Source organism: Melopsittacus undulatus, chromosome 10 (assembly GCF_012275295.1).
Source record: "Melopsittacus undulatus isolate bMelUnd1 chromosome 10, bMelUnd1.mat.Z, whole genome shotgun sequence".
Lineage (NCBI taxonomy): Eukaryota > Metazoa > Chordata > Aves > Psittaciformes > Psittaculidae > Melopsittacus > Melopsittacus undulatus.
Genome location: NC_047536.1, coordinates 27708530 through 27724896, shown reverse-complemented (window position 1 = coordinate 27724896; position 16367 = coordinate 27708530). Strand labels below are relative to the sequence as shown.

At 40.7% G+C, this 16367-nt stretch overlaps 1 protein-coding gene across 1 annotated transcript; it reads right to left on the bottom strand.

Annotated features, from left to right (window-relative positions):
- Positions 1-2738: 2738 nt before the first annotated feature.
- ZFP64 (ZFP64 zinc finger protein) lies at positions 2739-13707 on the bottom strand. Its single transcript, XM_034067216.1, has 6 exons — positions 13596-13707; positions 12834-13073; positions 11315-11476; positions 10299-10361; positions 9472-9723; positions 2739-5630 (listed from the first exon to the last, which is right to left on the bottom strand). The coding sequence occupies exons 1-6, from the start codon at positions 13648-13650 to the stop codon at positions 4333-4335; spliced, it is 2070 nt and encodes a 689-aa protein (XP_033923107.1). The 5' UTR covers positions 13651-13707; the 3' UTR covers positions 2739-4332.
- Positions 13708-16367: the final 2660 nt, after the last annotated feature.

The following is a 16367-nucleotide window of genomic DNA, read 5'->3' as shown; positions in this document are numbered from 1 at the left end:
TGGTTATCAGCTTCTTTTTTAGGGTGGAGGAAAGAAGTCTCTAGATTGTTCACTTAAACATAATGTAATCAGCTAAACAATGTTGAAGAAGCAGCACTAAGCTTTGTCTATTCATTCACACCATTTTGTTATCTTTCCTGTTTATCTTAGAGGCACACACAGGACCACAATGAAGGTCAGTATTTACAATATGACAAATCTGCTGGTTTCCTATTTTAAAAGGTAAACAAGCCTTTTTGTGAAACTGAAATGCAGATAACTGAGCTGTGTAACACTAAGTGCAATATTAGATTGAACATGAGATTCCTGGACGTGGTGGGGCATCCCCTGGGTGCAGGTCTGTTGGCCAAGTGCAAACACAGATAAATCGCAGTTCAAACCATCAGCTTTGTCAAATCATTCATTTTGCATCATTCTTGCAGTGCACGACAATTCTGCAGCTGCAAAGTATGTACAGAGTAAAATTAATTAATAGGGAGTAAAAAACGAGCAATTGAACATAAACTGTGAGATTCAGTTTTGGACACAGATCTGCTCCATGGTATCTGAAGAGTAGAAAACTTTGTAGGTTTTTTATTTGTTTCATTATTCCTTAAGTGAAAGTAAGGTTTTACAGCTGAGCTTTTTGTAACGTCTTAGAAAAGTGGATTTTGAAACGTTTTTACCCGGCAAAGAATTAAAAGTGGGGAACTGTTTCACAGGAAACATCACCAAGCAGAAGAGACCACAGTTAAAAGTTTATCTGGATCTCCAGCACCACCTATAGATGACACAAAACACTTCACGCTTGTGAAACCCTGCACGCAGAGTTTATTTATATCAACTATATGAAAATTAATGTAGGTTCTTTATTTTTTTCAGTTACCAAATTGTAGTACATTTGCACTTACAAGTTTTTAGGCTTAGTACAATTTCCTGTAACGGAAAGCCTGCCCACCATACCCACCAGCATCAGCAGTTAAGTCTAACTACGTTCAAACTAAGTCCAAACTTTATGTTAATAAGACTACCACCCCTTAGTGGTAATGCACAGCCACCAGCTCTCAACTCAGAGCAGTACACGTCCACCAGCTCCTATCTTTCTTGTCCGGCTGAAGCACTTTGAAAGCTACAGGTCTCTGACATGCAAGGCCCTCAGTAGGGATACTTAACTCTCTTACCCACGTGGCTTGTAGAAATTAGAACATAATTATCCTTGAGATCACCAGCCTTCATAAAATCAACCAGCTAGAAATACTGGGGAAACAGTGTGTAAGCAAGCAGATACAGAGGCACACTTGTGACAGAACAGTGACAAAACCAAGTATGTGAGGCCAGATCAATTTATATTCTTTTGTCTAACAAAAAAGAAAGAATATATAATTGTAAGTATTAAAACCTAGATCACCAGTGGACTAGTTAATCCAATGCAAAGTCCTAGCACATGTTTTGAAAGCTGAGAACTTAACTGCTATCACCATTTGTGTTGCTCAGTATTATAATTTAGCAAAAAAGCTGAAAGAAACTGTCCACCTGACCCATTTGTTCCATCTTGGTTATAGTTTACCATCTACTTTTCCACGCTAATGTAACTGTTGGTGGAACGGTGCTAGATCACTGAGATGACCTGAAGGAGCCCCCTTCTCTCTGCAGGTCACATAGACTGGAACTTCCCCTCTCCTGCAGCTCAGCTGTGAGTCACAAGTGCCACAGCCTGGGCAGCTCAGCCCCACCAGGCACTTGCTCTTCTAGGGAAGCATCTCCTCCCCTGCAACATGAGTGCTCCAGCTGGCCTAGAATCACTGTAAGCTGGGTGAAAAATTGGTATTTATTGTTACAGGACTGAGTTTCCAATCTTTCACTGGTGTTTACAGTAACTATTAGCCCGGTGCACAGAACACTGTACACAGCCTGACGATTTACATCACACACATATGTACACATATATTTGGAGATGGGCTAATAGTGCAGAACTGTTACCATGCCATGCATTTTAATTCAAAGATAACAAAGTGTTTGATCTACCCTGCTCCAGTGACCATTTACAACCTGGATCTCATCTAACAGGATCAAGCACTTACCTGTGATGCCTTTTATCTTCCAAGATACAAGTAGTCTCAAAGTAGTTGAAATGTAATGATTGGGTCTATGCTTTAGGCACGACAATGAAAAGTGTCTGGAGAGCCACAAATCAGTGATGCCAGTGTTAACCCTCAGAGTATCTGGGCTTTCAAATGTTCTGCAGTCATGTAATGTAGTAAAAAACCCTCCCACTTCTAATTTATATAAAATCAGGTGTGCTCAGTGACTTTGAACTGGGTCTTGTCAGCTCCTTAAATCACCTACCTGTAGGGAAGAGATAATTAACAGGAGACAAACTTGTATCACCAGAAAAGTTGAACAAGTGCAGGAAATAATAAACCCTGAAATACAACTGTTGGTGAACTCAGAACTTTTGCTTCATATTTCAATGCAGCATGGGGCTAGGAAACAAGTCTTTACTAACGTCTTTTTAACTACTAATCATTTATGAAGTTTCTCCTCACTGGAGTGTGGTCTTTTCTGGTATCTGCAAGTGTGAGGTACAGTGTCAGACAGTTCACATCAAACCCTGGATTTTAAAACGAAAGCAAACTAGAATCCCAAAACCAACACTTCCAAAAAAAAGGAACATTAAAAATCAAGGATTTGGAAGGCAGAAGAGATATGGATCTTTAAAAACACTACTTCCCATAAATAATGACAGTGAAACTGGAGCATTCAAATATAAACAATCCTTATTTCGACAAAAAACAAAGGTCACATTTTCAAGAACAGCCTGTACAACTGTACTTGAGAATTATAATTGCATTTTCCTATTCGTCATTGAACAGCAGGAAGCCTTACACTGTACAAACAGTATGTATGACACAGACAGAAGAAGCAGGGAGCACCCTACCTACACAAAATAAAATCTGATCAAGCTACAGATTTCAAACATGAGGACTATTCAGAAAGTGTCCCTAATCAGATAATCTTTATATATTTTCCAAGCATGTTTCTAACACATAAAGCAATCATTCAATGTCTCCCACTAGCAAACACTGTGAAATTTAGCTTGACTTTGATTCCCCAAGAGGGAATCTCAGAGCTGGTTTGGCAGCAGTCTCTTTTCAGTTTTCATGTATGTTAACCTTCCCTGGGATGCTATCTGGCTGTTAAATGATCTCTGGTTTTTGCAGATCCAGGCACCTACAGAGCCATCTATTTTCTCGAGTCTCTGTTCTCCAGACTAGAGAGTTTAGTAGTGAAGATACATTTACTACCACTACAGGAATGCTCTCTAGGTAGGACTATAATATTGCATAGTTCAAAATACAGCCTAGATTTCCTTCATTACAGAAATGTGCATCATATAATGATGAATTACTATCTCACTGTAATTCGATCTGAATTCATACTAGAGTTGCTGACCTTTGATTAGAAACTATTATTTTTTTCATTTAGATATTCTTTCTTCAAACTTTCCCTTCTTCCTCTTTAACTTGAAAAGGGCAGAGCCAAAACATAATGCACTTTTACCACCCATGCAACTACAAACAGGCAGCACCAAAATAAACACAAAATCTAAGAAGTGTTTGTAAAAAATGTATTTGCAGTTGTTTTGCTCTTGAAAACACAGGTGCCTCTGACAGACATCACTGTGTCACATACATGATTTCAATAGTGTTCTTACTAACAAAGTTAGTGGTTACTGATGGACAGACAAGATTCTTTTGTTTTCTAAAAATGGTCACCTGGTCTTTTGCATTAGCATTTCCTGATTCAGTGCCAGGTACTAGCAAATTCTACATATAATAAGGAACAGACTCCTTAATTTTTTCTGAGGCTGCATCAGACCCAGTAGTTGACATTTCTTACAGATCAACAATCAGCCAGGTACACCTAATACATGTAATTGAAACAGACTTCACTTAAACTTCAGAATGGTTTGGACTATTATCTTTTTGTGTGTGCATGAAAGAATGAGTCCACTGTGAAGGTCATTTATAATAAAGTGAGGGAGGCTTTGTTACTTTAACCAGCACAACACAAGAATCATCCCAATCAGCCTTCTGCTTGGTGAAATTCTCACCAGTTGCTTTGCAGCTCAGATTTTACAAAGAACAGAGCCTCTGACTTCAGAGGCACATAAATACACACATCCTTTTTTTCACATACAAGATGTGTTTCTCTGTACAGAAAGTAAAATGGGTAGGTGGAAGGTATTTAGCTTTGTAGAACAAATCCTGCATTCACTTCTATCTTACGCATTTCTGCTGAATTCAGCACTGCCTCTGAGATTTAAATTTGTTTAGTAACAGTACTTTGTGACTAATCTGGTATGGAGTCTGCTGGACACAGCAAAGCTGTGTGGGCTCCACTCTGAATGATAGAATAAGTCTGCTTGGGGGCTTCTGTGTGAGAGGATGAAGAAAAGATAGGAGGGGGAGCTGAAGTGGACACTGTTATACTCTGGCCTCCATCACTAACCACAGTCACTTCTGTTGCTCCTTCTTGTATCAAAGCATTAAGGCCTTCTAAGTCAGAGCAGCTGATTCCAGAGCTGGTGATGAAAGCCTGGTTTGCTGAAGCCTCATGACTACTGACAGGAGCAGCTGGAATCAGAGTTTGATGTAAAGCACTTCCGTCGCTTTGGTCATGGGTTGTGAGAAGAACTGTTGGCTGTGCCACAGGCCCAGCTTCACTTTGAGATATAGGAGGTGGAGGTGGTGCCAACAAACTGACTTGGCCCAAAAGCTGCAAGCGGCTGTTGGCTGAGAGGTCTTCCTGAGTCTGGCCAACTAATGTAGGAGGCACAACATTCACTGATGCAGCCTGGACGATACTGTTAGTTTGAGGTACCTGGTGTCCCACAATTATCTTGACCCTTCCCTCACTGTATGGAGAAACCTGAGCAGCCTGAAGTGGGACCTGGAGATGACTGACAGTAATTGGGGCGCTGGTCTGCCGACTAGGGTCCATCTGGAGCTGTAGAACAGCCAGTTCATTATTTTTAGATCCATTATACATACTGTGCTGCTTCTTATGACTCCGAAGAGAATCTTCCCGGACAAAGGAAGCATCACACAAGTCACACTTAAATGCTTTCTTGGCATCCAATTTGGCAACTTGCCTGGATCCACCTTGCTTTGGCCTATCTCCTTCCTTCTTCTCCACAGTCTGCTTCTTGGTCTTGACTTTGTCACCATGAGCTTTCCTCACATGAGTTGTCAGGTTGCTCCGCTGCTTGGTATCAAAGCTGCAGAACTCACATTTGAAAGGACGATCTTTGCAGTGAATACGCTCATGCACTTTCAGAGCTGCCTTGTTGGAGCAAGAGTAGTTGCACTCTGAGCACTTCACTGGTTGTTCAGGCTGATGTGTTCTTATGTGGTGCCGAAGGCTTGTTTTGTTTCCACACTGAAATTCACACTCTGGACACTTGAGAGTATTTTCCATGCTGTGTTTGATACGAATGTGTGATTTCAAGTTTCCTTTCATGGCACACCGGACCTCGCAGAACTCACACTTGTAAGGTTTCTCACCAGAATGCACACGCATGTGCCTCTTCAAGTCTGAGTTGATTTTAAATTTAGCAGGACACATCTGACACTGGAAAGGAGCATCTCCTGTCAACAAAAACCACAGCTCAAATTACAGATGAGACACCAAGATCCACTGGAGACACAGTGCTGTAATGAATTATGTATAGCTGATGTGTTCTAAATACCTGCAAACTCCCAACAAATTTTTAAGATGTAGAGAACTTTAATGACACAGTATTTATCACCTTGTCTGACACATTTGTGTGCAAACTCTCCACAAACATGTCTGACAACATCTGCTGCTTTTTGATGTCTGCATCTTTGATGCATTCTCCATTTTTAGTGCATTTTGTGTGTAAAACTGTTCAGCAAGCTCCAGAAAGTCACCAAAGTTTCTCATTTCGCCCTCTTTAGCAACTGTGTGTCCCATCTATTGTTTACAACTAATAAAAAAAATGCTGTAGCAGCTGCTGTATTTTTGAAGTTTAAGAAAACAACAGAAACATGTCCATGTCTTGGGTTTACCACAGGATCTATAGGGAGGCTTGTAGGTTAACTTTAAACTAGGTAAATGGTAGGCTACTGCAGAAACAGATGCTTAATGGGCACCAGGCTTACTGCTCAGCCATATATTCCTTACTGCCTTTCTTGTACATTCGTTCACATGGTTAGAGTAGCTGACAAGAAAAACTGATTTTTTAGCCTGTTTTTTGCAGTGCAACACAAATACCATTGCTGGCGCAGGAAGGCAGTGGAAGCTCTTGCCAGGACATAGGGAGATGTAGGGACAAAAGTCAATACCGAGGTCAGTGTCAGGTGATTGCACCACCAGAGCATTACTACAAAACTAAAACAAGGAAAAAACCAACCAAACAAAAAAGGGGATCAGAGCAGCTACATAAATGCAACTGGCAAAGACAAATGCAAGACTAATGAAACATGCATGCAAATACATGACTCTAGGGAAATGTGCTTACATAGAGAAGTAACATTAAGCTTTTGTTTTTCTGGCATTACAACAACAAAGAAAGAGATATTTGCTCTATGTATCATACCTAATAACATTCCACAGATCACTTCAAGAAAATCTAATATCAGTCTGGATTCATGCAATCAAGTATACAAAATAGTCACAAGTGCCTTTTTTCTTTTTTTTCCCCCTAAGAGCAATGCTGATTCAGAAACCAAACAATAGTAGTTGAAAACTAGGTCGAATTTTTAACTGATAAAACATGAAAAATGAACACACTCAAGCTCTGTAAGTCTATTTATGTCAGACTACCTATACAAGCAACCAGTAAGCCACTATTTTGCATTTTTTCTATTTGCAGGCTTGTGGCACAACACGCAGGAGCAAATGAAGCTGTAGCTCTATTTAGTCCATAATCAATTCCCAGAATAAAGACCTGGTAACTCTGAAGTCACTGAAAAATATCCAAAGCAAACTTACCTACCCAACTAAGAAACTGTTCGGTTTTCTTCTTTAACCTAAATATGTAGTTCTCTAAAATACCCGAACATGAAATCTTTAACTAGATATTATTTTGAAAAAGTGAAAGAATTGTGTTATTAGGTTCTAAGACACCCTTGGTGAGAGAAGGAAAATGAGAGTGTACTTACTTCAGCAAGCATTTATCTTCTTTAATAATCAAACTGCAAATGCCTGATTTATTTTACAAGTTAATATTTTATAGAGTTTGTGATAGCTGTATAATTTTGCATAATTTGCTTATCCAGCTACATATGTCATTGGTTTAGCTGCGTATTTTTCAAATCAAGTTGTGGCCTACTGTGCTAATCCATGTATCTGTTTAATAATTAAGATGCATGGTGTATTATCTATATTAAACAGATTTTATTAATGAAGATGCACTGTTTGTTCATCTCATTTATTTTACAATCTCAGCTGCACACTCAGCTACTTACTTTTTATCTACTTTACTGATGAAGGCACAGTATGTATTTCAATGACTTAATTCTCACATACAGGATACCACAATATACGAAAAAAATTAGTGCTTTTACTGAATATAGCAAAGTATGTTGGTTCTGTTTACTTGAAGAGTGGTCTGTAACTTTACATTTATTTCTTTACATTTCTGCCCATACATAATTGACACTGACAGAATAGAAATTAAAAAAGAAGAGTGATCCTGGAGTTATTGTTTGTAACGGTGGTTTTACTCAGACTAACAGGAAACTAATCTTTAGATGAGTACTTCAACAAGTAATGCTATGTAGATGATCTCACTCTGAGCAATGTAGACTACACTCAACCTTCTAGAGTATGACTAATTTTAATTCCAGTCAGCAATATATTCTACATACCCATCTCACTTTTCTCCTAAAACTGGCTGCGTGCATAACAGTTTTGTAACCTAACAAGGATGAAATGATTAGTTTCAAAATTCCTGTGCCACTTTTCAGGGAATCAAAAAAGTCCTTTTATGGAAAAAGGATTTATTTTGGAGAAATGGAAGAGACAGTCTTGAATTTTAGCATAAATCAATTGCTTATGATACACGAGACTGATCTGCCAAAAAGAAAGAAGGAAGCCTAAACTGCTTCTTGACTATTGCAATATTTAATGCCACAAAAAATCTAACTCCACTGGAAATACAAGAGAATCATGATTATTCACAGGTTCCCTCACAGCCAAATTCAAAGTGTATTGGGCCACGCACACAAACGTACAAGCATACATGCTCTCATATGACATGGGGAAAATGCAGTACTATATTCTCTGACTAGTGTGCTTACTAACAGATAACTTCTCATAAGAACCCATACCATCTTGATGGACTATCACATCTTATAGAGCAATAGAAAGAGGGAAACCTGTAAAATAACTGCCTGACAGTCCTACCTATTCTATCACAGCAGACTTGTGAAGTATAAAATATTCCTTTGTGCTAGAGACAGACTGGTTTAACCTTGCCCTCCTTCACAATGCACAAGGGATTTCTTTCTTTTATCTACTCAAAACAAATCCCGTCTTGCACACATCTGAACTAATGTTGTTTAGTACCTGAATTCGGAATCAGATGTAGGATAGGTTCAAAGCTAATCTAGTAAACACTGAACCATAGCCACCTTGCAGCTAAAATTCACCAAACTAATCAAATGTATAAACAGACAAAACAAAAACTAATTTGGTACCCTGGATTAGGTGAAAAACGACATACAATGACAACTATAAAGCAGTATCTTTACAGCAAATCTCTTCTAGGAACAATCTATAGAAGGAAAATCTAATTAAAATGAAACTTAAGGCAAACAATGCACATATAAAATAATACAATGTTTATAGGCCTGAAGGCTAAAGCTTCCTAGCCACAAAACAAAAATTAAATGGGCAGAACATAGTTCTGGTTGCTCATATGACATTGCTAATGTCCATCAGTCTACAAATGGCAGGTACCACAAACAAAGGTCAAAAAATGATGTAAGTTAAGTTGCTAATTACTTTCTAATTTACCGATGCAAGAAAAACCAAAGTATGCAGCTGAGGTTTATACTGATATAACTAATTTAATTACAAGGTAATTTTAGTGTTTCTAATATAGTGGACCTGATTTGAGAGATGTAGATAGGAACCTAGGTTGTCTTATCTCTTAATCAATCAATCAAGTAGATCCTACAGTTCTACTGGTTTGAGAGCATCTAATAGATAGCTTCAAAATCAGTTTAGAAGAAAATCTACCAAGAATCAGATCTGTCTTTTGATTGCTTCCAGGTATTTTTAGTATAGCTGTATTGCCCTACTAGATTCTATCCCCATGAAATTCACAAAAGTTGCATGCCTAAGTGCTTCCGAGAATTCAAACAGGCCCATTCTGCAATCTTGACACCTGTATACCTTTTAAAAATGGTCTTTCCTATGACCTTCAAACCTTTGCAGATCTGAGTTTTAGTATAAACTTACCTGTGTGGGATCTGAGATGTACAGTCAGCTGGCTGGAGTTGCGGCTTGCATAAGGACAGATCTGGCATTTAAAAGGACGCTCATTGGAGTGAATGCGCTGGTGCTTGTTGAGGCTGCTGCTGTCAGCGGCTGCATAGTCACAGTGTTTACATTTGTAAGGCTTAACCCCAGTATGAGAACGCATGTGCATCTTCAGCTTATCTTTACGACTGAAACACTTATTACAAACTTCACATTTATGGGGCTTGTCTCCTGCAGCAAACAGAAGATCATCAACACATAATGAATTTTTGCACCATAAGGATGTTGTTGCAGTAAAACAAAAGCACACACTGAACACTGAATAGAACTGGAACTAGTTTTTAAAAGCTGGACATTGGGTTTCAGCAGCCATCCTATTAGCCAAGAACTCTTCTATGCTCTAAAAGGCTGCATGCACAAATGCAACGTATTTCGAAGACCCTTTGGAACTTTCTCCCTTTACAACTCTGAAATTGCAGTTTAGGGGGAAGGGAGGTAAAATGTTGGAATCACTATCCACATTAAGAAGAAGCTAGGTTTATGCATTACCACCACACTGCACCCTGATAAACACATGGTCAGCACCTCAGAAATTTAACTGTGCCTTAAATAAGAGCACAGTGCTCACGAGTGGTACAGCCCATAATAAGTTATGTCTTACCCACAAAGGGCAATTCCCCAGGCACAATACCTACAATACAGGTACAGACATACATGTATATCCTATCTACAGAGACTTTATTTTGTGGGAAAATACCTTTTGGCAAAAAGTCAAACCAAAAATAAAATACAGCAACTATATAAACCTGTGTGTGTTCGTAGATGACGTTCCATATCCTTCATACCATAGGAAGTCTTGAACTGGCAACCTGGCAACAGTAAGATGAAGATCATGAAATTCAAGGAAAATGTAACAAAAATATTCTACCATATTCTCAGCATTATGCTTATAAATTCAGTATTCACAGAAAATGAATTCCCTGTCTTGTTTACTCATACCTACTTAAAATAGTGACCAGCTTACCTATGAGCTTTAGTTTTCTAATGCTTCCCCCAGGAGGGAATTCACTCTCTACATTACCATTTTCTGTAAGCTTTAAAGCAAATTCTCTGGAATCTCAGCCTAGGATTTGAGATGCTCTTTACAGTACACAGGGGATGCTGGGGGAACTAATTAATTCCAGGTACAACTTCAAGTTAGTGCAACTGGGAACTTTGGTAACAGCTCACTGTTCAGAAATTCTGCCTAAGTGGAAAGAAAGTGCTACATTTTCAGAGTACAGAAATGAATCCTATGCATTTGAAATGTGCCTTTCAAAGGAAGGCAAACTTGTGAAAGGAGGCTGTAACTTCTGCTACCATTAACAGGACTACTCACCTCATGGCTATCTCTACACACATTTTCTGCATATTTAATAGTTTTTACTCATTAAGGTCTCAAATACATCAGTTCAATTTGTCTTTATAAAAATGCTAACTGCCCAAAAAAGAATGCAAAATGCATGTATAATATTTCTCATGTACAACAATGGCAGCAAAAAAGTAGCAAGACTCTGCTGTTACATTGCTATGGTGCAGACATAGGCGAATGTCTGCAGCAAACTCCCTGCAGCATTGCCAGAGTACAGGACTGAAGTCTAACGATATGTACAGTCAATAACAAAACTACTACTGGTACTAATGGTAGTACATCACACGCTTTGTAAGTTGCCTTCCAGATTCTGCACACTGTAACTGTGTAAGACAGAGCTATTGTGTGTATCAACTATCAAAACCTTTCAATTTTAAAATGAAGAGGAAGAAAGTATAGTTCATATCTTACCTGGATAGCAGCAGTTTAGTTTCTTCTGTGCATGTGAGGAAGTGGATTTTTTTGATCGTGGTTTTGGTGGAGTAGAGACAATAGCAGCAGTTGGAGGCTCACTGCTCTCACTTGGCAGGTATGTTTGATAGCCATGCTCAAAAACAAACTCTGGCGCAGAAACTAAACACATAAAACAGCTCAATTTGAGAACATTAACTTCTCCAATCAGAAAAACCTAATTATTTCCTAATTTCATTTATTACGTCTCTACTCAACTTTTTTTCCAGCAAAATTCCCTTTCCTGGCTTCCTATTCACCTGGGTGAAGGGGAAAGGAAATTGTCTTTTCTCTCCCTTGCTATCCTGCAATCAGTGAAAATTCTGTCAAAATGAGCCATGCTGAACTTAGTACAAACCTACGTAGGCCCACTTGTCCCCCTGAATCCTATCTGACTGCACTGTTGTTTCTTCAGCAGTTCATTATTTTTCTGATGCTTGTCCAGGTCTCACATTAATAAAAGTATGTTTAACACCAGCTGTGCTACAGACCAACGGGAAGAAATCTCAAATTATTTATATGGCAAATATTGTCAAAGAGACATCATGTAAACAATTTATTTCTTTTTAAACTGCTAAAAAAGTTCAGTGTTTTTCACCTATACAGTTTTTAGCTGTTATTCAGAATAACAGATGAAACAAACTCAGCCAAAGTAGCAGCTTTTAAATCAATTAGACAATGCTATACTCCAAAAGGGCAGAGAGATATAACTGCCCTCATTTTAAAGATGAGTAAATATGAAGCAGAAAAATGACTCATCCAAAACCCACACTGAGTTTCAGGGATTATAATATAAAAATTCCTGGAAGTGAGCCCCGAATTCAGTCTGTTTCACTGCTCTTCCAGATTCTCTGCCTAATCTGTCTATCCAAATTAAACTCAAATAATGTGGATTTTAGTAAGGTCCCAGACTAAAATAGAATAAAATAGAATAAAACTATATATAGAAGGGCAAACCTTCACACACGGAATAAAACTCTAGTTTTAGTTAAATGTCTCCAGGACCAGGACCTCACTTGAGCCTTCGCATAGGCAGAAATTTTGAGTAATATTTTTCCTGCCAATTAGTTATGGGAGCAATACTAGGGAATGCAGTGTTCTCACATAAAAAGGCCTGGATTGGCGCCTGACAGCAATTCTGTGTCTGTTTTTCATCAAGAGCACTCTTAAAAAATTAAAATGCATAGTAATTTGGTTATATTTAAGAAGTATTGACAATTTGAATTAGTTTGCACAACTTGGTTATGCACCACATCAGATTTAACCAATTCTCTAAGTAAACTTGTATCTCAATTAGCAAATTCTCATACCAAACCAAGATGGCAGCACACCACTTACTCTTCCTTTGCCTGCAGACATGCGATGACTAATGTGAAAACTGTGATTTTAGCTTCGTGTGATGGGGGTACACAAGCAGAGGGCTGTATAATGCTGCCACTTCACATGAGCTGAATGTTTTCAAGCTGTAATACCATGGTACCTGTTATGGTTTGGGTCTCCGAAGCGATTGTCCTGGTTGTGGTCTGTGCCTGTGTTGATGGTACTGTTTCTTCTGACACAAACTGGACCGTGCTGGTGGCCCCGGCCGTTGCACTAGTGAGCTGACAACCACTTTGCTTATGCCCAACGAAGGCATCGAGGTTATTGAACTGCTGTTTGCATATGCCACAGATGTGGATGTCGGGGGTGAGCTCCACCAGCACGGTAGTGCCACCAGGAACTGTGGGGGCAAAAGCATGGTCAGGACCTTGTCCAGAGAAAATGGGAATGCATTAATCCACTCAAACTGACACAAAGCCATCCACTGACCAAGCGCCCCGGCCGCGGGGCAACCCCTTCGGTCCTAGAGTGCCTTGACCCCCCTTAGGCCTGCAGCGGCCCATTGGGCGTTACGGGACCCTCAGAGCGGGCCTGCCAGAGGAACGGGCAGCCAGTGCCACCGGACACGTTTCCCCCAAGGCCTCAGCGTAGTGCGGAGGGCACTCGCTCAGCGGCCGCGGCGCCGCTCCACAGGGCCCGTCAGAGCCGACAGCCCAGCGCCCGCCGGCCCCGCCGCTGCTGCGGCTGCCGCGCTCACCCAGATTCCCGGGTTCCCCCCCCCGCAGCCAGGTTCCCGGGCTCCGCTCCCGCCCGTTTCATGCGCTACTCAGGTTTCGGGGCCTCCCTAGGCCCCAGCTCAACTCGGTTTCCGCCGAGCGAGCCCCGGAGCGCGCATACCTCGCGGGCGCGCAGCGGCACTTACACTGCACGGGGCCAGGGAAGGCCGGCGCCGCCCCCCCGCCGCCGCCGGGGTTCATGGCGGCAGCGAGTCCTGCACACCGCCTCCAGCAAGGGGCTTATTACCGGCGGGGAGCAGCTCCCCCCCGCGTCTCGGCCGCCGAGCAGGGCGGATGTGGAGGAGTCGAGCATGCTCAGTGGAGTGACGAGGCTGCGCTGCCTTCGCCTACTGCAGGGCTGAGGGTCGGCGCTGCTGCGCCCGTTCCTCGCTTTAGGACGGCTGAAGCTGCCTCTCGTTCCTGCCTCCCGCTCCGTACAGGAACATCCCTAAGAAGTCAAACCACCATTATTAAACTTTACGTCAGCCAACGCTAAGCCTGCCGTAGGACAAGAAGTGACCCATGTGTGCCTTCATGTAGAGCAGATAATGTGGCCATGCTGCTCCGCCATGGCTGTAGTAGCAGGGCTGAGGCTTCTACTGTGCTTCAGCACTGTTTCCCACAGAGGCCTTCATGGATGTGCTTATGGGAGTTTGGTAACGAATTAGGGCTGGCACTGAGATTGTCGTAGGACAATAGAAGCAGTGAAAACCAGCCTTAAGTTTTGGCGTTTTGTGTCATAGGACTGGGCTTAATGCAAAATCATGTTTACTGCTACTGTAATAACTGCAGAGAACCCAACTGGTTGCACAGACACGATTGCCAGAAAGCCACTCTGGTATTCCAGCTCTTTTTGCCAGTCTTCATATTGAAGAACTCTTGTCTTAACAGGCTGTTTGTCTTCCACAAGCCCTCAACCTTTCCTTCAATCATGCTCACCCCAGATGTCAAAGATAATTTAATTTATAGTGCCAAATAAGAATCTGATACCCAATGAAGTTATTGGAAGGCCTCTGTTTTTGGGTTTCTGGATGTAGGCCTCGGTGTGCATTACAGGCAGATAGTGTTCCTCATGCTTGAGGTTGGACAAGACTCCTGTAAGATGACACCCCTTTTCAGTGGGGATTGGCACATTCTGTGGAAAGGGCATTTTAGTGCTTTGCAGCACCAAACTGGCTCACTGAGTGCCAGCTCACTGAAAATTACGCTGCTTTCACCTGTATTAAAAATGCAGTGATTAAAGAAGGGCGCCCAGCATTATATATACACTAACTAGAAATGGAAATTTGGAGGTCAGATGCCCTTTAGTTTGGGTAGATGTCTTTTGCTACTTGAATTTCACCAAGCTGTAAGACGCAGAAAGCCCCATTTGCATGGGATCAGTAAAGACTGATGAAAGTTTGGCAGCTAAAGTCTGACAGACTTTCCATCTATGCAGATTTTGCATCCAATTCAGGCTCCTACTACCTTCAGACTTGCATTAGGCACTGATATTCTGTGCTCTGAGGAGTGTACAGCAGTAGGAAGGAAAATGCTACCCTGGTGACACAGGGTTAAAGAGGCTGCAGAGGGAGGAAAATGAACTGAGATGGGTAACTGATGATCATACAGTGTAGATGTAATGTGAATTGGAAAACAAAACTATTTACTCTGCTTTGTCCTTGTGAACTGGTTTTTGGTCCTACGTGGTTTTACAGCTGTGTAGGTTTAACTGTGTATTCATTAATAAATATAGAACAGGCTTGTGAATGCACTAAACATACCCAGAACTTCAGATGCCAGTTCATATTACACTTGAAGTTCTGTTTTCCTGGGAAACTGGGTGTCTGCTTGACATTTCCGTTGACCCATTTTGCCAAAACAATATAGCACAGACATGGGATTGTTAGGGGACCAAGATAAGACACAAAAGGTGATAATCCTCGTTCAGGCCTCTGAAACCTACTGACTGTTAGATAGCACATTGTAGTCTTGGCTGTAAGGATCAAATTTATCTCACTCCAAGACCTCAGGTATATTTTAGTCCAATTTTAGATTAAGAATTTGATTAGTGCATTGAAAACTAATGAAGAAGGAAGCCAAATAAACTCCACACAATGGGGATTAAATGTGGAACATTAGTAGGAGTTTCAACATTTATTCAGAATCTCTCCTCTAAAGTAATAAAATATAAGGAATTTACATTGATTTCTGGAAATACAGATGGTTTTGTGTTAGCATAGCTACACAGCCAGTACCTATAAAGCGAGCACAGAAATAAGAATATGGTTAGTGCTGATGAGACTGTTTTGGGAATATATCCAAAAGAAATTAAATCTTAGGGTAAGAATAAGCAACCTGAATCTATTTTTCCACAGTATAGATAGAGCTGTAGAATTGAAAGCTGTCCTTTAAGACATTTTGCTGTTTTTTTTCCAGAACACTATGATCCATTTCCAAGGCTGACAGAGTGCCTGCCATTCTATCCACCAATTACAGTTGCAGTCACAGGTGTAGTTTGGAGTATAGCATAACTTACTTATACCTGTTTCTCCCTCAGTTTAATGCTTTTTCATTAGGCTACAAACCTGTTTGACTTCATTAGAAAAGAATAGGCACTGTGTTGTGTTAAAAAGTGAATTTTCACTTATTCAAGGGCCTGTAATGACAGGCAGGCTCTGTGCCCTCTTTCGACTGCCAGAACAAATACAGCAGGGGAAGAGCATTGCAGCTGTGCGCGCTGATGTGCTTGCTCCTTCAGTATGGGTGTCAGGGTAACAATATTTGATTGATATAGGGGTGGTCTGAGGTTACATTACTGAGTCAGATATGAATGGTTTCGTGTCTGGTATGTTACCATCTCTTTTAGAAACATTTGCTGCATTACTCAATTGGACATTATTAATGAAATATGTTAAATTAACTTTCAGGAAAAGATT

What these genes read in the sequence shown, in the direction of transcription:
- ZFP64 (XM_034067216.1), bottom strand. Translation starts at nt 13,650, where the DNA reads ATGAACCCCGGCGGCGGCGGGGGGGCGGCGCCGGCCTTCCCTGGCCCC. An exon ending in GGAGACCCAAACCATAACAG is followed by an intron (nt 11,477 to 12,833) that starts GTACCATGGTAT and finishes TTATGTGTTTAG; the next exon opens with TTTCTGCGCCAGAGTTTGTT. An exon ending in TCATCTACGAACACACACAG is followed by an intron (nt 9,724 to 10,298) that starts GTTTATATAGTT and finishes TGTTTGCTGCAG; the next exon opens with GAGACAAGCCCCATAAATGT.